Source organism: Protomyctophum parallelum, assembly GCF_964188405.1.
Source record: "Protomyctophum parallelum genome assembly, chromosome: 23".
NCBI lineage: Eukaryota > Metazoa > Chordata > Actinopteri > Myctophiformes > Myctophidae > Protomyctophum > Protomyctophum parallelum.
Genome location: NC_139715.1, coordinates 28,911,007 through 28,934,923, shown reverse-complemented (window position 1 = coordinate 28,934,923; position 23,917 = coordinate 28,911,007). Strand labels below are relative to the sequence as shown.

Sequence of the window (23,917 nt, the reverse complement as noted above, 5' to 3'; positions counted from 1 at the left end):
TTCAGATGCCTCAGAATTAGGCCTGTCACAATCATTACACTATTGTCTGATCTGATCTGATCGCAATTGTTTGAGACAATCACAATTGTTTTGCATAATTGTCATAGTCATAGTTCAATAGCACACAGTCAACACACGTGAGTTTATATTATTGGATATTTCCACTAAGTATTACATAATATGGCCTGTATTGGCAATGTTGTTGTTTGTTCACGAAGCCTAAAAGGCAAAAACAAATTACACTTTTATTTATATGTTCCAAAGTTCCAATGCCAAAAACAAAACAAAATTGTTAATTGCAAATTATTGGTTTGACAAATTATGAATCAACAATGAATCATCAACCCTACACAGAATGCATTTCAGCTAAGCTATCTTTACTACATCATTAAACAACTTCTTACCTTATCGAATAATCCGGAAAAGATTATTATTGCAGTATAAGTAAATGTCACTCAGGTGTGGTGATGGAGAGCCGATGATCCACTGTCCGCTGTCTTGACCACTGGCTGTACCTGGATGCCCAGGCTGTGAAGGCACAAGTCAGGATACTCTCAATGCTAGAGCGATAGAAGTTGATGAGCAGGTTCTGCGGGAGTCCATTCCGTTTCAGCTTCCTAAAACTGGAAACCCTCTCGACCTCCTCCCCTCCGATACTCAGATCTTATCTGTTTACACACTAATGCCCAGTGGTCAATGTCCCATATCCTCCTAAACTTTGGGTCTTTGGTCCATGGCTCCATGCCATATAGGTCATTCATATTATCACCTTATTCTCCCATATCATCATTTTATCCTTAGTCTACTGCCTGTTTACTCCGGGTTGTTCCTCTTATCATCATTAATGTCATGTCATCCATGTTTATGGCCCAAATATGTTTTCATCTGTCCCATCTTGTTGACTCCTTATTCAGTCTCCATGTTGTCTGCCTCCAGCCACAAACTTACAATAATGAGAGGTCTACTACATGTACTTGACCTTGGCCTAGTGAGAAAAGAGATAGCTGCTCACTGGGAGTCAGGGAGTGTTTTTCTCTGCCGAAAGTTCACGGTGCAGCGAAAGTTATCAACAAGTTGCCTGGCAACGCCTGCCTAGGCGCTCTCCAGGCTTCAATGGGCATCCATGTGCGGGACAGAGGAGATTAATTCTACGTCTCATCATCTATGTGCTGGTCCAATGGTCGCTCGACAACCAGCGCCACCACCAATGAACTTTATATCAACAAAAGTGACGTGATCTGCAGTTTTTAGCCTGGAACAATACTGTGAAGGAGGTGGTTGTATAACCTAACCCATGCATCCCATGGTTTCAATATAAATCCTGTTCTAATCCATCACATTTAAGGATTCCTTATCTTTTATTTGAGTCCTTTGTCGGTTTCCTTGAAACCACCTGCCTACATAAATAAAGGAGAGGCTAAGTCCTCTCTGGTAGGTACACGCCTGCCTGGCAACCCATTCTACTGAGGAAACCGTTACACAGTTCAGTTCTGATCCATTTTGGAACCATTTGAATACTCTAAATTATTATGAATGTAAATACTATCATCTGAACCATGTAGCACATTCTCTATGTAAATTGACTTTATACCTACTAAATAATGGTTAAAACCTTAAACTTTCTCCAAACTTTATTTCATCTTCCTCCAAATCATTTTTTAAGGTATCTTTCTATTTTTTGGTACAGTGACTGTCATTTAAAATGTAAAGGGCTACTCACTCATTTTGAAGGTAAATACAGCACGGTATTTGGTCTCCCTGCTGGGTTATTTGAAGGTATTTATTTACAGTCCTTTCTAAATTATCATTACAAAATAGATTTTATCTATTAACTATCTCCTTGGTCTTCTTTGTGTTCAGGTTCAGGTCGTTGTCTTTGCACCATACAGCCAGCACACTGACTTCCTCTCTGTATGCCACCTCGTCGTTGTTTGTTATCAGACCTATGATGGTTTGTGTCGTCTGCAAACACACAGTCACGGGTGAAAAGAGAGTAGAGGAGTGGGCTGCGGACACATCCTTGAGGGACGCCGGTGTTGAGGGTGATAGTGGAGGATGTGTGTTGACCTAGCCTGACCTTTTGGGGCCTGTTGGTCAGGAAGTCCTTTATCCACAGACAGAGGTGTGGATGTTTATTCCTAGGGTCTACAGTTTGATGACTAGTTTACAGGGGCTAATGGAGTTGAACACTGTCGGGTCCAGCTGCCTTGTTGCTATTCTGATAGGACCTGTTTGACCTGATATGGCTGAAAACTCAGTTGGTGGCCACCCTCTGTTGTGATGTTAATGTCTGGACCTGCGTTGCTGCTATTCTCAAACCTGGCAAAGAAAGCATTGAACTGGTCTGGGAGGGTGCAGGGGTCTGTCAGGGGTGGGGTACCGGGGGTCTGTTTGTAGTCTGTGAGATTTCTGATGCCTTGCCTCTAGGGATGGGTATCATTAGGATTTTTTTTTGTGTAACATCCTCCTTTATTGAGCCATTTGTGGATAATATAGTGATTATTTTAAATATATATCTATTCTGTATTTACCCAGGGCAATGGGTGATTAGAGCAGGTGAGCCTAATTCAACCTGCCCATGAACCAGACAGACCATAAAACCAGAGCACAGTAGATGGCACTATATCACCATGCATTTACCATATGTACCCAAATAAACACACATATAATGTTAACATATACATTTTCAGAAAGGTGAGCAATAAAATAGAACATTACAAAATACCCATTGCTGGGACAGCTACAGTATCTATATGCAAATATTTAAAAATAAAACAACACAATTACATAGGGAAGCTGACTAACCACACCAGGTCATTTTGGACCCAGTCAGGCATCTAAGGGTTAATGTTGAATTTTTTTGTAGCTTCATAACTACCACCATTGGATTCCTTGATGCTGAGAATGTAGGTTTAGCTGTTAAAATGTAGATGATAATCGCTACTCTGCGCAATATTGTTTTGGAAATGCCGCAAATTGCATTGCAGTGAACTGAATATGCGCCGTGGTGTCAGTCTATAGGCCGAGGACAGATAAACAAGATAAAATGAGCTCTTACAACATACAAACATTACAAACCAGGTCATAAAACAATAACATCCATAATGGGCCTTTAAAACACACACAAACATAATCATGAATAAACACAATGTTTACATGAAAGAAACACCCCTCTGCATGAATGAATGAATGCATGACCTTTTATTTTCGTGTCTTGTCGTTAAGACCCATCCCTTACGGGATTATAAGACACCAACAACATAAATAAACAATATCACAAGTTCACTTCCCACACAGAAGTTACACCAAGTATTTGATCAAAACAAAAACAGAAATAAGCATTATCATAAAAATAAAATAAAATACGTCACATATATGTAAGTTTTCTTTGTCCATATGTCCCAAGCTTTCTCTATATACTAATGCAAATATCTTTTGTTGGAAAATCCATCTCAGTCGCTCTGCATCACTTAACCACATCAGATCTATATTTTTACATCTGTTAAATAACTTTTGACGTAGCTCATGATACAACGGGCAATAGAAAAGAAAATGGAACTCATTCTCCATATAATTTATATCACTATCATTTATATCACAATAGGTGTTAATATAAACATATCCAAAGTAAATGCACAGAATCATAAAACACAAACACATTACCTTGTTCCCGTTCTAGCTGGGTGCTAAGATAAAACTGTTGCTGCTGCTTGCCTCAAACATTTCCTTCTGTTTCATCAAAAGGGGAAGTTCAAAATGTGGCGTGAAGCGATGCGTTTTGAGAATTGCGATCTGTTACTTTCGCTATTTAATCGTTTCAGTTAATCATAAATCATACAACCATATCTCATATTTGATATTTCAGGCCAGAGATTACACATTACACACATTATCGCCAATTCAACTGCAGGCTACGTATGTTGTCATCATATCATATAAAAAAAAAAATATATATATATATATATATATATATATATATATATATATGTGTGTGTATATATATATATATATATATATATATATACACACACACACACTGTTAGCCCTGGAACATGACTGCCATGATGATTATCATGACAGTCATGTTCATGCAGTAACTTTGCCCTGTTTTTTGCGCTCGCTGCATTTACAAGATTTCCGTATATATAAACATTCAGATTTCAAATATAAAGTACTCACAAAGTGTCCCACGGGTGTTAGTTAGTAGCAGCGCCAGCGATTAGAATTGCTGCGTCCCGCGTTGTTTAATAAAAAGCATTTTTATCCGAGCTCCCCGGCTACTTTTTTCAAACGGGGTTCGTTTGGGAAATCCACAGTTGCACACCGGGAGCGCACTCGCCTATTAGTCTGTATTGGCAGGGCGGTCAGCCTACCTATATCGAACACACCGAGTGCCACCCTCCTCCCGACCGATAGGGGCGCGTAGTTGAAAGCCAATGGCAAAATAACACCTCGGATAAAAATGCTTTTTATTAAACAACGCAGGATGCAGAAATTCTAATCGCTGGCGCTGCTACTAACTAACACCCGTGGGACACTTTGTGAGTACTTTAGATTTGAAATGCGAATGTTTATATATTTTAATTATTTGTAAATGTAGCGTTCGCAAAAACCAGGGTGAAGTTACGTCATGACTCTCGTATGAATACGAGAGTCATGTTCCAGGGCTAACACACTGTATATATGGCACTCCGAATTCAGTGTCGATATTTTGTCATATTACTTTAACCCCAGTACCATTTATTGATGTCAACAGTTTGTCTGTCTCGGGGCATTTGTAGATAATCGCATGATCTTTGAGTGTGTTCTTGTCCAAAATTGAAACCCTTGACCTTAAACCTCTGTCTCCAGTTAAAGTAACTGGTGTATTCATTAGGGTTCTTGTCCAGATAAAGAAGTCTCTCAGCCAGCTCCTTTGGGCTGGAGAAGTCATCTACATGAATGAAAGAGTGTCCTGGGATGAGAACCTCATAGTTTGTTCTTGGAGGGCCGAGCACTACTGGCACTGTCCCCATTTGCATGGGCTTGTACACTTTCTCTGTGATGTAGTCTCTGCTCATGGAGTTTTCAAAGGAAAGGTAGAATTTACAACTAGGTATTAACTTGGAATACTCCTGGTCATTCAACTTATGAGAAAAGGCGCCTCCATAAATCGCTATGCTGATGTGCTGTTTCAGCTCATTGTAGAACTGAACTCTTTTATATCGTGGGTTCCAGTTACTCACAACCCAGCAGACCAATTTGTCCTTCACTGGCAGCTTGAAACTCATGACCTCCGATTCCACCGGCGCCAGGTACCCATAAGGCACTGGGATATCTGAATCCAGGCGATACGTTGTTGTTAAATTGAACACGTCGTTGAGTTTAGGGATCAGAGCTGAATTTGCGGGTGACTCCATGTTAAACCACACCCACTTCTGGAACCGGGGGCGTGGCTCTGTTGGCATGTTGGTCAGCTCTCTGTTGATGTCTCTGTGGTGCATGATGACAGCATCGGCCTTGTTGTACAGAGTCCTGTCGTCCGTCAGCTGACATCCACTAATATTGAATCTGTATCCGGGCCACCACCATATCAATATGAGGACCTGAGGCATATATGCATCTCTGAGCTGGATCGAGTTGGTGTGATTGTAACCTGTCCACGTGATGTGGTGGTTTCCTGAGGTATAGTTTTGGTTTTGGGGCGTCGGTGCTGGTAAAGTTATGGTTTGGGGCGTCGGTGCTGGTATAGTTTTGCTTAGGGGCGTCGGTGCTGGTATAGTTATGGTTTGTGGCGTCGGTGCTGGTATTGTTTTGGTTTGGGGCATCGGTGCTGGTATAGTTATGGTTTGGGGCGTCGGTGCTGGTATAGTTATGGTTTGGGTTGTCGGTGCTGGTATCGTTTTGGTTTGGGGCGTCGGTGCTGGTGTAGTTTTGGTTTGGGTTGTCGGTGCTGGTATTGTTTTGGTTTGGGGCATCGGTGCTTGTATAGTTATGGTTTGGGGCGTCGGTGCTGGTGTAGTTTTGGTTTGGGTCGTCGGTGCTGGTATAGTTATGGTTTGGGTCGTCGGTGCTGGACTGGTATAGTTATGGTTTGTGGCGTCGGTGCTGGTAGTGTTGCGTGAGGCTGTGTGCATGGTAGGAGGGCGTAACTTGAAGTCATAGTCAGGTGTGTAGTGTATGAGAAAGGAGCCCAGAACACACAGAACCACCAGGCAGCATTTTACTAGAGTCCATTTGCGGGATGACGAGCTCAATCTGCTCAACATGGCTGACCCTGTGTGAGAGAGAGAGAGAGAGAGAGAGATTAAATTAACCCATTTTGACCTGGGAACGGTTCTGCAAATGTCTTCTAAATCCTGACTGTTTTCTTGAAAAAGCTATGTTTTTCTATGTCAGTCGTTCTCAAACACTTTCATATCACTTTTCACGATTCTTCAAAAATAGCAGACCTACAAGCTCGTAGCGTGACACTCGGTGGTGCGCTATGAGCTTGTAGATCTGCTATTTTTCAATAGCTAAATCATAACATAATTCTAACACCAAAAGGGGTTCCCGCCCAAAATGGGTTCACACTCTCAAGAAAGTTGCTCTGTGATGCAGGAAGTAAGATCCTCTCTGATGTTCCAAAGGGTACTACGTCTAATTATTCATTTAAAAAAATAAGCCTGCATGGTTAGACTATGCAGCAGGGACATGTTTTGAGGTACCGTCATTTGACTAATTTTCAGGAACACACAACATAATAAATGTGTCATTAGTGGTTAGCTTTGACAATTTGCAGAGCTGGTTCCACTTCCAACTAAGCACTGAATACATTCCCTTAATTTTGAGTTTATTAGTCCCCAACTCATTGGTGAGTTTTCCCTATACTATTCTTGAGAACTCATGTGACAGCTGAAATGCACGCAGCCACGCACGCACGCGTGCGCACACACGCGCGCGCGCACACACGCACACACACGCACACACACGCACACACACGCACACACACACACACACACACACACACACACACACACACACACACACACACACACACACACACAGTCTTATCAGAAGGGGAAAACGAAATGTCCTTCATTTAAGTATAACTAAAACTAAACTACATTATTGTCTTTGTGTGAAGGCGTTTTTTAAAACTGTTGGTCTATATTGTTGCTGTCAAACAGAAACCTATTGTCTCCATATTTAAACGTTGTGATTCTTCGTAAATTAATGTCCTACTTGATCATAGTACAGTGTCACACAAAAGCATCAAAAGGGGAAGTTCAAAATGTGGCGTGAAGCGATGCATTTTGAGAATGGCGATCTGCTACTTTCGCTATTTTTTAATTGGAATCCTGACACCATCTTTAAAGGACAACTAATTTTTTTCAACTAAGGTGTAATTGCAATTGTAATTGCAATTGTAATATTATGGCGATTTATTATTTACTATAGTCCTAATAAACCCCAGGAAATTACATCTGGCCACAAAATAAATCACAGGATCTACTGAATGTGAAGGTACTGGGGGGAAGCCACACTGTGTGTCATTATAGGCTCAATGTCAGTTTGACACATTCAGTAGAACTCGTGATATTTTGTGGCCAGATGAAATTTCCTGGGGTTTATTAGGACTATAGTAAATAAATCGCTATAAAATGTTGTAAAAAATACATATTTAGCCCCATGCTCGAATGCCCCCGCCCCCTGCCCCCTGTCAAAAACAGCTAAAATCCCTAAAACGAAAGAAAGCAGCAAATGACTTTTACTTTCTCTAATAACAACCTAAAACATGAACCTTGGTTGAGAAAAACTAAAGTTTTTTTCTGGATCAAATTGTCGTTACTTTGTTAGTTTTAGTTAACTATAATAATCACACACGGTTCACAAAGTTCAGATGCCTCAGAATTAGGCCTGTCACAATCATTACACTATTGTCTGATCTGATCGCAATTGTTTGAGACAATCACAATTGTTTTGCATAATTGTCATAGTCATAGTTCAATAGCACACAGTCAACACACGTTGTGAGCTTATATTATGTGGTGGAAAAAATTCATATAAACACTATGGTATTGATTAATTCAACTGTGAGCCAGGTGGCAATGCAGCGGCCTACAATCCACAACAGGGTGGACCACATCTACTGCATGGTCCCACATCAGGCTCCACGGGCCCCATGGCAACATGGACCAGGTGACAGAGTTAATACAACATGCACCAGTCCATGACATGCAGAGTGGGATCCACGAAGCTTCATGTCCTTATGACCTAAACGGTTTGATTTGCTTTATAAGTTCTATTCATTGTCATAAAATAGGTTAATAGTGATCATATGAGTATTTTTTTGATAGCTTCCTTAAAAATCTAATTGAAATCCAATCAAAAAAATATATTCTAATTAATAATAATTGTTAGTTAAATTAGGATAATAATGTCAGAAAATGTGAGTAAATTGGTATTGGAACCTGCATATCCACACATACACTAAATAGATAAACAAATTGACTCATCTGTCTATTTTTCCCTCGCCTACTTTCCTCTACCCATAATAGCTGGCAGGGGCAAAGGGGGTGGCAGGGTTCACAGGGGTCGCCTGTGTGTGTGGGTGAGACAGACCAAAATACTGAACATTACCTAATACTAAAACATTTAAATCGTTTGAAGTCCATGTGGTTATAATCCCTTATCAGTATTTCACTGGTATAAATCGATTGAAGTCTATATGGTTTATAATCCTGTATCAGTATTTCACTGGTATAAATCGGCTGAAGTCCATGTGGTTATAATTATAATAATCCTTATCAGTATCTCACTGGTATAAGTCGGCTGTCCGTAGGCTAACTTAAGTAATATAATACAGAAAATGTTGAACTAATGGAGATATAGTATTGATATACGGATTAAACCTCACCTTGAGTGTTACATATTTCAGCTCTTAGTTTGTGTGCAGCTTTCTAAATCATGGGGTCGATGATTGATTGATTGATTGAAATATTTATTAGCATTTTGTAGAATTTACAGTACATTTTAAGCACAAACTCAATACAAAGACTGTTAACTGTGAGTGGACGACCCAATTAAGCATTACACTTGTTTACAACAGGGTCCACATTGTTCAATTCATCAAAACATTTAGAGACATACAAATAGACACTTCTATGTAGCTAAAGAACAGAACAGGAATTCATCATATAGGAAGCAAAAAGGGAAAAGATACATATACAGTGAGGGAAAATGGGGTGGGGGGGAGGTTCAGATTTTACAGAGGCCAGTTTCGAATTGCAGCCATCCGTAGGTGCCCTTTGAGAGCGGTTTTGAAGGATTCAAGGGATTCACATGTCTTAATGACTGTTGGTAGGGCGTTCCACATTTTGGTGGCATAGGAGCGAAAATAATGTAGTCCCTTGTTTGTGCCGAATCTGGGTTGTACATGGTTTGTTGCACTCCCTCTGGTGTTGTGGGTGTGGACTTTGTTTACATTAAATGGTTTCCTGCAGGGCTATTCATCTATGTCCATGTACAGAAATCAGCATCTCTCCCCTCTCCCTTGCTCAGCTGGCAGGGGGTTAGGGGAGTAAGAGATGCAAGGGGAATTTGTGTGTCTGTGAGTGTACTGAGGGCATGTCTGTGAGAGAAAGAATGTTGTGGAACAAATTAAAAATAGTATAGGAATTAGCCTAGGAACAGTTCACTGGTATTACAGAAGCTGTCCATTGGTATTCTATTTTAATTTATTTCATCTGGGTGGGAAGAAACAGCCAGAGTAAAAAATCTACAAGCTCGTAGCGCGCCACCGAGTGGCGCGCTACGAGCTTGTAGGTCTGCTATTTTTGAAAGATCGTTAAAATGTGCCTCAAATCTTTCTGAAAATTGTCATGATTTAGAAGATTTTGTTTTTAATTTCGACGTCAGGCCTGAATGAATTAAACAACTTCTTACCTTATCGAATAATCCGGAAAAGATTATTATTGCAGTATAAGTAAATGTCACTCAGGTGTGGTGATGGAGAGCCGATGATCCACTGTCCGCTGTCTTGACCACTGGCTGTAGCTGCAGGCCCAGGCTGTGCAGGGCAGGCACAGGTCAAGATACTCTCTGCTGTGGGTAGATCGAGGATATAACATTATTATGAGCACTTTCACTTTCTACGGTATTATCTCGTGCCTATGTCTATGCACACACACTTTTATGACCTATCGCATAGCACTATAAAATAAATGCCTGCACTTTAATGGTTGTGTGCACCTTTGTACTCTGGTATCCGCTATGTGAACTGTTTGTTTGTACTGTTTCCTTCATTGTTTAATGTACTGTCTATGCTGCAACCCAAATTGCCCTGTCAATCACTGTATAATAAACTGTTGGGCTCTCTCTCTCTCTCTCTCTCTCTCTCTCTCTCTCTCTCTCTCTCTGTAGCCAAGTTCAGCCTATTTGTTTATTTTATTGTTATGAGGTCATCTGCTGTCAAAAGCCTACTCCTGTATAGGAAGATAATGACGCGTACTGTACGGCTGTTGGAGAAGCCTATTTGACCTTATTTCTCATATTGGAACATTTAGAACCAACATTTAGTTGTTGTTGGTCAAATGATGCATGGATAATGAATGGCTCAACCCCCTCCATTGTTCTGTAAATTCCATTCTGGAGAACATTTAGAACCAGTTTGTTGTTGTTGTTGGTCAAATGAAAATGATGCATGGATAATAATTGAATGCCACAGACGAAAAACAGTCTAAGTCCACACTATTGATCCATAATGTATAAATGATAGATAAGGGTTCAGGACAACGAGGACTTTTCGTGGAGGGGTCAGAATGAAATTTGGACTTGGACTGTTTTTCGTCTGTGGTAGCCTACTCAATTAATGGCTCACCCCCCTCCATTGTCCTGGAAATTCCATTCTGGAAAGGTGTTCCATTCCTCCATTGTTACTTAATACAGGTTTTGATGTTGGCCTTGAGCACCAGTCTCTCAAAGCATTTCATAATCACCGGCCTGTAGTCGTTCATGCAATTTACAATTTAGGCATTTAGCAGACGCTCTTAATCCAGAGCGACTTACATTAAGCAAGAACAAAAAAGCATGGGAATACATCACATAAAACGCATTTATCATGAAACATGCGTAAGCTAAGAAAGTAACAGTTCATGCAGGTGATGGCTGAGGCTTTGGGGACAGGAATGATGGTTGTGGCTTTTAGACAGGTCAGAACAGTCGCTTGATGAGTATGTGTCCCCAGCATGTAGAAACTGCCGGATGCTAACTTGAATATGTTGGGCAATTTTCATAATTAGAATTGCATTTTTATAGCTTTCCCAAGTGCTCAAAGCGCTTTACACTGGTTAATTAATTCATACATTGGTTGGTGAAGCGGCAAACAGTCGACACCAGCAGATCAAAAACAGCAGATCTACAACCTGACAACGTGTCACGTTGTAAGCTTGTAGATCAGATACTTTCAGAGCGTGACACCTGCACACGACCAAACATGAAATGACTTGTCTTTTAGTTCTTCTGGATGTCTTCTCCACTAGACTAGTCTAGTTTTTATTTGTTGGCTAGATTGGCACTATATTTATTCTCATAGTTTCACTCATCATAGCTTAGTTTTTATTCCGTTTTCGTCAGTGAAAAAAGGTGGTCAACGAACATTTTTCAAAATCAAGATAAATTCAAGCATGGTGGGTTTATAAGTTATAAGTACGGTTTGTATTTTTGGTACCTTCTTAGCAAATAAGTTAATAGATTTCAGTTTATTACTTCTCCCTTCAACTATTTGCCTAATTTTCCACTAAGTGGCGACACAGCCTAAAGGATAACTGTCATCAGCACTGTATGGCTGGCATCTGACAATGACACTGGATAATAGTGTTTCTGTCTGATGTACTTTATTCTAATACTGTAGGCTGTGCTAAACAGCTTTGCTGGTGAATCCCTAGACTCTTTCAAAACCACTAAGGTCCTACCTATAGTTTGAATACCGCAGGTATAAAAAGTCAAAGTCCCCCTTTTCCTCATACTGTAGCCTACATTTCTTTCCCTAAGTCTTTAAATGTTCCGATGAATTGAAATGACCCTGAAGTCTCAGTGCTTTTATGGTTTTATCCTCGTAGCAGTTTTTGCATTGACTTGTGCTTTCATTTGAAATGTACCCCATTCTACAGACTGTGAATACAATGTTCAATCAATGCTTCTCAAAGCCTGGTCCCCAGCAAAATGTGTTAATACAGCATCACAATCCATTTATCCATTTATACGTTGGCTATTCAAAAATGGGAGATGCTTGTGTAACACCCAGGATTTGAACTTGGGCCTCCCACATGAAAGTCCAACGTCTTAACCACTAGTCACAAATGGGGCGGTCTGCAGCTAAATATATATATTAATTTGGGGGTCCTCATGACGAAAAGGTTTGAGAACAACAACTGCTGTAGGTCTAGCAGAGTGGTTAAGATGTTGTCTTACCATGTGGGTGACCTGGGTTTGATTCCTGGGTGTTACATATATATCATCATAGTTTTCAATGACCTGCTACTGTGGATTTTCATCTTGGGCTGTGTGTCCTCACATATTGATTGATCGACTTTGCTTTATTGATTTGCACAACAGGAATCATATACAACAAATATACAAATAAATCAACATTATTTTTGTTTTAAAATGAGTTGATGGCCGGGGCTGTGTGTGGGAGATGGTGAGCACTGTACCTGTACGTGTGTGTATTGTGTATTTGCAGTACTGTAACGTTTCACCTGTGTTTTTGTATACAAATTGTGTATTTGTACTGTAATATGTTTTAGTGGCTCAGAGCCTCTGCTTGATGTAATAGTCTAATATTTCCCCTGGTCCACAGGGGTGTCCCTTTGGTCTAGTGGTTAAGATGTTAGACTTTCATGTGGGATACACAAGTTCAAATCCCGGATGGTACACGTACACAGACTCAATGTGTGTTTCAAAGACACACCATGATCTTCTTATTTTGACCCAATTACTCCAGTCTCCAGGTTTTCTTCAGAATATATATGACACCGACTGATTTACTATGACAATATGGCATATATTAGTCCAACTGTGACACCACTGCCACATGACTGTGTGAAGAAATGTTACTGTCCTGGTTTGAGTATTGAAAGAAAATGAAATGGGTGATAACAAGGGAATATATTGGTTAAAATATGGTTGAATATATAACCTCAAAATGTAATCTAGTGTACGAAAAATATGTTTTGTGTAGTTGAACCATAGCATTCATTTTCTATTGACAAGGTTTGATCATAGGGGGAGCTGTGGGGAAAAAGCATGTTAGCAATAGTTCCAGGAAGTGACGTACCAGGAAAAGCTATAAAAGGAGAGGAAGTGAGGCGGGCGACTACTAGGGTTCCATTTTAGGTATCAAAACGAGTGTTTGTTGTTGGTTTGTCAGAGAAACGCTTTTAAGGCCAATTAATACTAAATCTGCATAAAAATTGATATGCCAGTCGGGCCGAAATCCTTGAGATCTGGAGAAGAAAAGTTTGTTCAAGGGACATTTCTGAGGGTTTTGGACGAAGGGGAACCTGCTGTGGCCTCCTGACTTGAAGGTTGGGTGAGGAATAGCCCTCCAAGCAGAACCCAAATGCTACTGAAGTTTCTGACATTTGTTCGACCCAGTGCATTGGGTCCTGTTCCTCGTCGTCCATGCCACCTGATTAAAACATTTACTGGCTGTGTTTACATGTTAAAACGCCTCCCCGCGCTCTTTGACGATATTCTTCAGTATGAGGCTTTCTGAATATGTAAAGTATAAGTACACATACATACCTTTGCGAATATCTCCTGTGGCGCGGAAGCCGTTAAGTATTTTTAATATATGTTTGCCCGATTTGGAAGCTTGGATTCTTCTTGTTTATTGACACCTCATTGTACCGCCTATCTGGCTAGCTAGTGGCGCTATAGCTATGACACAGCAGATCAGAGGCAGGGACGTAGCCTCACAAGCCAACCGCACACCGGGAGGCGGTACAATAAACGGTAAACAAACAAGAAGAAATAAAGCGACCAAATCGGTCAAACAAAGATTAAAAATACTTAACGGCTTCCGCGCCACAGGAGATATTCGCACCGGGATGTATAGCTACTTAAAGTTACCGAATTCAGAATAACTCAAGGAAAATAATGGCGTCACATGCCGCGGGGCCTATTTTAGAGAGAATCTCCACATCCGCATTTAGGAATTTCCATACGAAAATACAGTAGAGAGCAGGGACCCAACGTAAAACTCAACACAATATCAAAAAAGTTTTACGTAGGGTCCCGAAAGGGGCTAGGTGAGGAATATATACCTTTTTCCCTTTTTGAGCAATGCATTGCCATTTTATTTGATGACTTGATGATTACTTTAATTTTGGAAAATAGAAGATCTACGTGAATTGGTTTTGATAGTTATACAACTAGTAGGCTAGTGGTTCTCAAAGGTTTAATTTGCAAGGACCCCTTTGCTCTTAACTCTGAGTTTACAAATGGAATGGTGTGTGAGTGTGTGTGTGTGTGTGTGTGTGTGTGTGTGTGTGTGTGTGTGTGTGTGTGCTACACGTGGTGACGTAGCCGCAATTTGCAACTCTAGATTTTTTTACAATCTGTTGAATCTAGAGTTGCAACACCCTCCATCCACTTCCTATTCATGATTTTCGGTTTCTGATCTGCTGGTCTTAAATTACGTTAAACTCACCAACATGGCAGCTGTAGTCCAAGCTTGAATTATCCTCTTTCAATCTGCCGAGCTTGTTTTTCATAAAAATCCCCCGTAGACATGTTATGAGTTACTTTCTGTCCAAAATATTCCAAGAGTGACATTTCCGAGCCGCCATTTGTATTTTTGCAACGTGCCGTAAAACAAGATGTGAGGGGGAGCGCTTGTTTAATAGAATCTTACCTGCGCAGGTAAGACACCCAAAGAAGAGGCAGACACAGTGCGACGCCCCATCACACACAGCCTTCTATTAAACAAGCGCTCGCCCTCACATCTTGTTTTACGGCACGTTGCAAAAATACAAATGGCGGCTCGGAAATGTCACTCTTGGAATATTTTGGACAGAAAGTAACTCATAACATGTCTACGGGGGATTTTTATGAAAAACAAGCTCGGCAGATTGAAAGAGGATAATTCAAGCTTGGACTACAGCTGCCATGTTGGTGAGTTTAACGTAATTTAAGACCAGCAGATCAGAAACCGAAAATCATGAATAGGAAGTGGATGGAGGGTGTTGCAACTCTAGATTCAACAGATTGTAAAAAAATCTAGAGTTGCAAATTGCGGCTAGTGGTGACGCGCAAGTTTGTTTACTGTGTGACTATAGTGTCATGGCCGAGCCCATATTCCTCCTTATTTCCTTCAACTGCTCCAATCCAGCACAAAGAACAGTCAAAGTAAGTTGTTGAGTCCCATGCAGATTATGATCCCATTCCCACCGCCGCCACCGGATACCTCCTCCCCTGCTTTGCGTGTGTGCGTGTGTTTGTTTGTGTCGGTTGCACGTGTGTGTGTGTGTGTGTGACAGTGTGCTAAGTTCTAGCAGTCTGCATTGCAGCTAACTGTCAAACCAGGTAGGTAGAACAGTCAGTGTTTCCCAAACTGGAAACCTGGGCACTTGGGACATGTGGGCACATGGACAACTGCCCAGTTGTCCAGGTGCCAACATGTCCCCAGTGCCCAGTTGTCCTGGTGCCCACATGTCCCCAGTGCCCAGTTGTCCTGGTGCCCACATGTCCCGGTGCCCACATGTCCCTAGTGCTCAGTTGTCCTGTTGCCCAGATGGTTTTGGTGCCCTGAAAATGGCCAGAAAATGCCATTAAAAAAAAAAGAAATCTGCGCTACTGGTAAAAAAAAAAGAAAACCAATGTACTATTTGCATATACCTTATTGTGTTCGAGGTTGGTCGTGCCCGTGCTATGGGGGGGGGGGGGGGGCATTACAAATGATCAGCACAGGGGCACTCATGGGGGTTATTCTGGCCCTGCCGCTGCCCCACCATCCTGCAATGTTCTGGTGATTAAAGGGGCGAAACATCAGTGAAGGATGGCTCCCAGCTGGCCCAGGCCGTAGCGTAACGGTCTGGGCACCGGACTGGTGATCCAGTCGCGGTGTGCCGCGGGTTCGACTCCCGGACCCGACACGGCCTTTACCGCATGTCATCCCCCCATCTCTCTCCCGTTTCCTGTCAGCCTACTTTCTATCCCTTAAAAAATCAATAAAGGCGTAAGCCGCAAAAAAATATCTTAAAAAAAAAAAGGATGGCTCCCAGCTGATGACCCAGCAGCTGGTATTTAGGTACTGGCTGAAGTGGGCCTGAGGGAAGCGGCCCGAAAGGGACAATATCCCTGAACTGAGGTGGCATCTTTTCTGCAAACACATGGCAGAAAGTGAGAAGCTTCCACCCACACTTGGTGCCCTCAAGCAGCATGTCCTAAGGGCCCATATCCAGGCCAGTGTGTGGGGTCAGGCTGACATCGCTCAGCAAGAGTTCCTTGACCCACCTCAGAACGGCTACCACAAGGACAAGGACGGCCAGCTGAAACCAGTCACAACTGAGCTCCTCCCTGCACCAGAATCTATCATTGAGATGGTCAGATGTCAGTGTAAAGCAGACTGCTCTTGACACAGATGTTTGTGCAATTCAGTGGGGCTCCCCTGCACAGAACTGTGCAGTCAGTGTATGCAGCTCTGACTGCCAGAATGAGGAAGACTGTCGTGATATCACATATGCAAGTGACAGTGATGACAATGAAAATGATGGAGATTGTGCTTATATGTAGACTCAACAGCCTGTGTTTTTCAAAAACAAAGACAATGAGAGATTGTACATATTGTTATGTTAAATAATTTTGATGGATATTATGTTGGACATGTTTGTTAGAGTTCATTGAACGTTCAATGTAGCCTACAGAGATTATGGCCATATGTTGGATTTTTGAGGGGCGCTATGCCCTCTCATGTCCAGCTTTTAGTGTATGTTCACAAACTTTGTCCTGAATCGAGAATTTTACGTCATAGTGTCTGATGATGTCATAGTGTACTACGTCATGATGATCTTCGATGATAAGAGCGCCCCTCACTTCACACAGATGTGATTTTGTTTGTTAAGTTGTTGATTAAAGGTCCCTTTGTCTGATTAAAGTTTTCTCCTGCCTTTTGTGAGATGTGATAAAGTGTTTGTGAAATATTCCATTGTTTGGAAGATATACATATCCAGATTACCAGAATAATACCATTTGATCATGTAACAATGCAAAATACACACCCATACATGTCTCATTTACAATGTAGTCAGCTCCATTGGATTCCTTGCCCCCATTTTATTTTTAGATTTAACCACTGCAATCTTGATTTTAGGTCATTTAGTAGGCGAGATATTGAGAAATCCGTTTTTAAAGCTCCAAGATGGCCGCTTTACCGACCTCAAAAAAATGGCAACATTTTCTGATTCGTTAGGCTATAGGTTTCCAAAAATATATAGTTTTAAAAATCTTCGTCTAAAGCCTACAAAATTACATAAGGAACCGGACTATTGCCCTGTACTAGCCGTGAAACAGAGAAACTGGCTTTCGCCTTGTGTGATTCGCAGGTCCTTGATGCATTGAAGTAGACGAATATGATGATTATCCGGAAGGCTCTCCCTGCTGCTAAAACTGTATCTGAAACCACTCTTGCACATTTTGTATTGACGCTTTTACGGATTTATTCTTTGTAGGTTAGTTAGATTTTAGGAGATTTTAGAATAGTAAACATTGTATTTTTACGGCATTTAGTGGCCAATGTATAGGGAAATAAACTTGATCCGGGTCCGCGTCAATATGCCGATGGTCCATTGGTCCGATCGACAACCTACCTCAAACACTCACCCTAACCTCCCCCGGGGCAGACACCTAAACCTAACCCCAACCCTCTCCCGACCCCCAGCGCACCAAGGACCAATGCTCCTTCGGAGCAATGGTCCGTCGGATCATAGGGTGCTTCCCACTTGATCCATGATTCAGTGATCTCCGCCTATTTATGGTTTTTGCTCTCTTACCTGGTAAAACGTGAACCTGTGTGTGTCCTTGAACAAACTGACGCTAAGAATAATAATGACGGCCCAGGCGGTGGCGTAACGGTCTGGGCACCCGACTGGTAATCCAGTCGCAGTGTGCCGCGGGTTCGACTCCCGAGCCCGACACGGCCTTTACTGCATGTCATCCCCCCATCTCTCTCCCGTTTCCTGTCAGCCTACTGTCTGTCCCTTAAAAAACCAATAAAAGGCGTAAGCCGCAAAAAAATATCTTAAAAAAAAAAAAAGAATAATAATGACTTCAATTAAACAATGGATGGCGTAGTCCAGGATTATATATTAAGGTGTACAACTTTGATATCTCTAGCACTTTAAACGGTGCAACTCTAATAATTAAAGGTTGTATGTCTTACAAAGTAATAACGATAAAGAATATTCTATTGCCAAAATACTGTGTGACTGATTCAGCCTTGGTCACACATACTTAGTTTAGACTAGTCATTGGTTAGACATGGGTTAAGGTTAGGTTTAGGTGTGCTGCCCCATGGGAGGTTAGGGTTAGGGTGAGGGTTTGAGATAGGTTGTAGTTGACTGACATCTAACTAACTGACTAATGACTGGTCTAAACTAAGTAGGGAAGAGCCACCACGGTTGTAACGCGTCAATGTTGTAACATGCAAGCTATCTCCCTGGTCAACATGTGACCAGGGAGTTAGTCTACACATACACAGGAAGTGAAAAGGCATTTCGTCCATGTTACAGAGAACCAGCGGTTTCTGTTTTGCAGAAAGTGAGTAAAAGTTTACACCTTGACTATCTTTTATTATTATTTTGTATATGTTCTACAATAAATTGCATCGTTTTAACACGATATGCACATTCATTCTGTCCTGTAAACAACTCCAAACAAACCGTGTGTTACAATTAAGACAATGGCTTGTGCAGCGTGAATAATTTTGCTCTTTTGTTTGTTTGTGTTTGTTTTTAACAGAATGCCGACGCACAAGAAGAAGAAGAGGGGCTTAGTTACCCAAGAGGTTCTGAAACAAGCCTCAGATGAGGTTTTGAGAAGGGGTCTCTCTGTCAGGAGTGTGGCAAAAGCATTCAAAATGTGCCATGTCACATTATATAGATATTGTAAAGCAAGGCAGGCAATGCAGAGGGAGGGTAACCATCTGAACTGCCCAGGTCAGGCTACAGGTCACATTTCAGGGTCTTCACGTCGAGCAGGAGGAGATGCTGGTGAATTATCTTTCCAGGTCTGCAGACCTGTATTATGGGTTATGCCCAAGGGAGGTGAGAATAGATTATTGAAACACAACGTGTGTGTGTGTGTGTGTGTGTGTGTGTGTGTGTGTGTGTGTGTGTGTGTGTGTGTGTGTGTGTGTGTGTGTGTGTGTGTGTGTGTGTGTGTGTGTTTGTTTGTTTGTTTGTTCACCATGGTCACCATGGCCTTTGCTGTCAACGCCCAGGGAAACAGTATTCCGCCCATGTTCATCTTTCCCCGGAAGAAATTTAAGCCATTCATGATAAGTGGAGGACCTCCCGGGTGCACAGGCACAGCCACCGGGTCAGGGTGGATGCAGGAGGAGGATTTCCTCGTGTTTCTCCGCCACTTCGTTAAACACACCCATCCAACACCAGAGGCCAAGGTTATCCTCCTCCTGGACAACCACGGCTCCCACCTGTTGCTTGAGGGGATCGACTACTGTAGGGACAATGGCGTCGTCCTCCTATCTTTCCCACCCCATTGTTCCCACAAGCTGCAGCCGTTAGACAGAACCGTGTATGGGCCTTTGAAGAGGTATGTCAACAGTGCCATCGACCGCTGGATGACGAACAACCCAGGTAATAGTCTAATAAAATAAATATGTAGGCCGTCTGTGTGTCCTATGTAGCCTATGTTAAAATGCAACTGGAAAACTTGATTTAAATGTTTTGTTTTGCAGGCAAGACGGTCGGCATCTACGATGTCCCAAGTGCTGTGACAACTGCCCTGCCATTTGCTGCGACCCCGTCCAATATCATGTCTGGGTTTGCTTGTTCTGGGATTCATCCCTTCAATCCACAGATCTGCACGGATGACGACTTTGCCGCCTCTTCTGCCACTGACAGGTGGGGGTCAAGTGGGCGATATGGTGATGAATACTGTCCAGGCGATAACAATGTCTTCATATATATATGATATGCCTTTTCAGACATAGTATAGGCCTATATACCATGATACAGTGAATGCGCATTCTATGATTTGCAGTTCTATAGGCCTTTTAATTCATAGCTACTTATGTAACGGTTTCGTTCGCCAGAAATAAATTACTCCTTTTTTATTTGATTTTTTGTTACCTTGTAGGTGGTTGTAGTCTACTGTTAAGTAACTTGAACAATAACCATAAACACATGAGAAAATATTGTGATAATATCCTGTATCGTGATAGGCCTATACTGCTTGAAAAAATATTGCGATGTTGCATTTTTCCATATCGCTCACCCTTACTGACAGGCTGGCAAGATCCCTCCAGTGCTGCTGATGCCCCACTGCCTGGCTCTCCTGCCACTCAGGAGCAGGAGGCTCCATCCACCAGTTCCTTCCCTGTGAGTCCAGTCACCCCTGGCCCAAGGTCTGCAGGTTCTCCTGCCACACTCAACCTGCCAGTTGAGGTAGGTCTACATACCGCACTGGATAGATCTAGCCTACTAGGCCTATGTGTAAATATTTGTAGTTTTGTTATTTGTTTTATTGATCTTTCCCCTTGCTCCCCAGCCCCCTTCTGCTTCCCTTTCTCTTTTGATTCAGGAGGTGGAAGATGCGCCCTTCAGTCCAGTATCTGTGCGCCCCTTCCCAAAGGCTGGAGCCAGAAAAGCCACCACCAGGGGCCATAAGAAAGGGTCAACAGCTATGTTGACGGACACACCCGTCAAATGGGCTTTAGAAGAGGAGCGAGACAAACGCTTGGCCCCACGAAGGCTCAGTAGACCTACCAAGGCTCAGAAGAAGGTGACCACTACCTCCATGAGGGTGTCCGCCTCCACAGCTGTCTCCACCACCTCCACAGCTGTCGCCACCACCTCCACTGATGTCGCCACCACCTCCACTGATGTCGCCACCACCTCCACTGATGTCGCCAACACCTCCACGGATGTCACCACTACCTCCATGGCGTCCACCACCAGAGTGAGGGCATCCGCTGCTACCTCAAAGGCATCCGCTGCTACCTCAAAGGCATCCGCTGCTACCTCAAAGGTGTCCACCGCCAGGGCGAGGGCATCCGCTGCTACCTCAAAGGTGTCCACCGCTACCTGAAATGTGAATGAATGTGAATGCCAGATCTGTGGAGAGGACTTTGAGTCCTCAAGGCCTGGGAAAGTGTGGGTGCAATTTACAATTTACAATTTAGGCATTTAGCAGACGCTCTTAATCCAGAGTGACTTACAATAATCAAGAACAAAAGCATGGGAATACATCACAAAAGCATTTATCATAAAACATGCGTAAGCTAAGAAAGTAACAGTGGAATATCTATATTATGAGACTATACATACTATATACTGTATATAAACTATACATATAAACTGACTATACATACTATACATATAAACTATATATATACTACTATGCTATACATATGTACTATGGCGTGCTATGACTATATACAATGCAATTATAGTGCCGTCTACATAACATGCTATAAGTCTGTATCAGATTTTATTTATTTAACCTTTATTTAACCAGTAAAAACCACATTGAGACTGAAGTCTCTTTTACAAGTGTGAACTGGCCAGAACAATAGGCAAAATAAGTGACACAACTCTGCCAGTAAACAAAAAAAACAACAAAAAAACAGGACAGACATACAATGCTCATAAATACAGTACCCACTACCAAAGAAGCTAAAAGGGAGAACAGGAACGCGACCAGTAAGGACTAAAAGATCTAAGCAACGGAAATTGCTAGTCGACTAAAAAAAGCAAGCAGACAGTTGCTATACGTCAAAGCAGGAGCAGTGTATGGGAAGTGTGCCCATGGCAATCCATTTAAAGCTCACTAGGGGAATCACAGCAGCCAGTTTGAGTCTGGACTGTAGGTCATTCCAAGACCAGGGTCCGAAATAAGCGATGCTTTTTTTCCCAGCCTCAGATTTTGTTGGGGGCACGACATAGCGTAACCAACCATTTGATCTGAGGTTGAGAGAGTTTTGGACAAGTTCAAATTTAGAACCAATGTAACGTGGGAGGTTACCAAGAATGGCTTTATAAATGAGAGTATACCAATGTAGCAACCTGCGAGACGTTAAGGAATACCAACCCACAAGGGCGTACAGAGTACAGTGATGAGTCCTATAGGGGGAATTGGTTATAAACCTCAATGCAGCATGAAACAGGGGGTCAAGTTTGCTCAGAGTTGAGGAACTAGCAAAGCGGTAGACAGTATCTCCATAATCAAGCTGCGACATGAAAAGGCCTGTAACCAGCTTTTTGCGAGAAGCATTAGAAAAGCAGGACTTCATTCTGTAGAAGAAGCTCAGTGTGAACTTAAGCTTTTTTGCCAAGGTGTCAATGTGGTGTTTGAAGTTTAACTTGTTGTCCAACCAAATCCCAAGATATTTATACAACTCAACCCATTCGATGGATACTCCATCCAGAGTGGTGATATTTGAGGGGACATTGACTAGGCTATTTGGAGAAAATAGCATGGCCTTGGTTTTGTGGCCGTTTAATAGCAATTTGCTGTTTAGCAGTTCATGCTGCAAGGAGACAAAGTCAGAGGCCAAGTTTGACACTGCCACATCAAGTGAGGGGGCACAGGAATACAGAATTGTGTCATCTGCATACATATGATACCTACTATGCTTGGATTGACTACAAATATGGTTCACATACAGCAGAAAAAGCAAAGGTCCTAGAATGGAACCTTGAGGGACTCCTTTCTCTAGGGTGATAGAGTCAGACAGTGTGTCACCAAATTTAACACACTGTGTGCGGCCAAATAAGTAGCATTTAAACCAGCCTAGCACATTATGGCGAAAACCAATATTCGAGAGGACATTTAGCAGAACATGATGGTCCACGGTGTCAAATGCCTTGCTAAGGTCAATGAATAAGGCTGCACAGAACGATTTTGAGCCCAGGGCATCCCTGATGTCATCCATGACATTAAGGCATGCTGTCACAGTACTATGTTTTGCCCTGAAGCCAGACTGCATTGGGTTTAGAATCGTATGTGCATCAAGAAAGAGTTTAACCTGAGTCGATACTTGGCCCTCCAAAATCTTAGCCAAGGCTGAGAGGTTGGAGATAGGCCTGTAGTTATTGACGTCACAGGGGTCGCCAGCCTTGAGAAGTGGTGAAACATGAGCCTGTTTCCACACTTCTGGTAAACTCTGAGTAGTTAAAGAGAGATTAAAAATGTCAGTGATCGGTTGTGCAATCACCAAGGCCGAAATTCTTAGAAAATAAGGGTCGAGACCATCTGGACCAGAGGACTTTTTTGGGTCAAGTGTGGACAGGGCACGCAACACATCTGGAACTAGAATAGGAGAGAAGTCAAAGTCAAAATCAACAGGTGAGCCAGTATTCACATGGGCGCCTTGATGAGGGACTCCGGCATTTTGCTCGTCAAAAAGATGACCAGCCCTTTTAAAATGAGCATTAAATGCATTTGACATAGATTTTTTGTCAGAAATAAATGAGTCTCCAACCCGAACTTTTGGCGGGGGGCCAGCAGCACCTTTCTGCTGAAGTGTTTTGACTACTCTCCAGAAGCTGGAGTGATTACTCGCAGTATCTACTGTGAGAGATAGATAGTGTTCGGATTTGGATTTTCTAATAAGGGCCTTACATTTGTTTCTCAGCACCCGAAATAAAAGCCAGTCGTTTGCAGACTTAGATTTTCTGGCGAGTGACCATTGCTTATTTCGAGTGTGCAA

The 23,917-nt window shown here is 42.2% G+C and overlaps 1 protein-coding gene across 1 annotated transcript; it reads right to left on the bottom strand.

Annotated features, from left to right (window-relative positions):
- Positions 1-4,724: 4,724 nt before the first annotated feature.
- LOC310853986 (4-galactosyl-N-acetylglucosaminide 3-alpha-L-fucosyltransferase 9-like) lies at positions 4,725-5,540 on the bottom strand (the record flags this gene model as incomplete). Its single annotated transcript, XM_083758461.1, has 1 exon — positions 4,725-5,540. The coding sequence occupies exon 1, from the start codon at positions 5,481-5,483 to the stop codon at positions 4,725-4,727; it is 759 nt and encodes a 252-aa protein (XP_083614587.1). The 5' UTR covers positions 5,484-5,540.
- Positions 5,541-23,917: the final 18,377 nt, after the last annotated feature.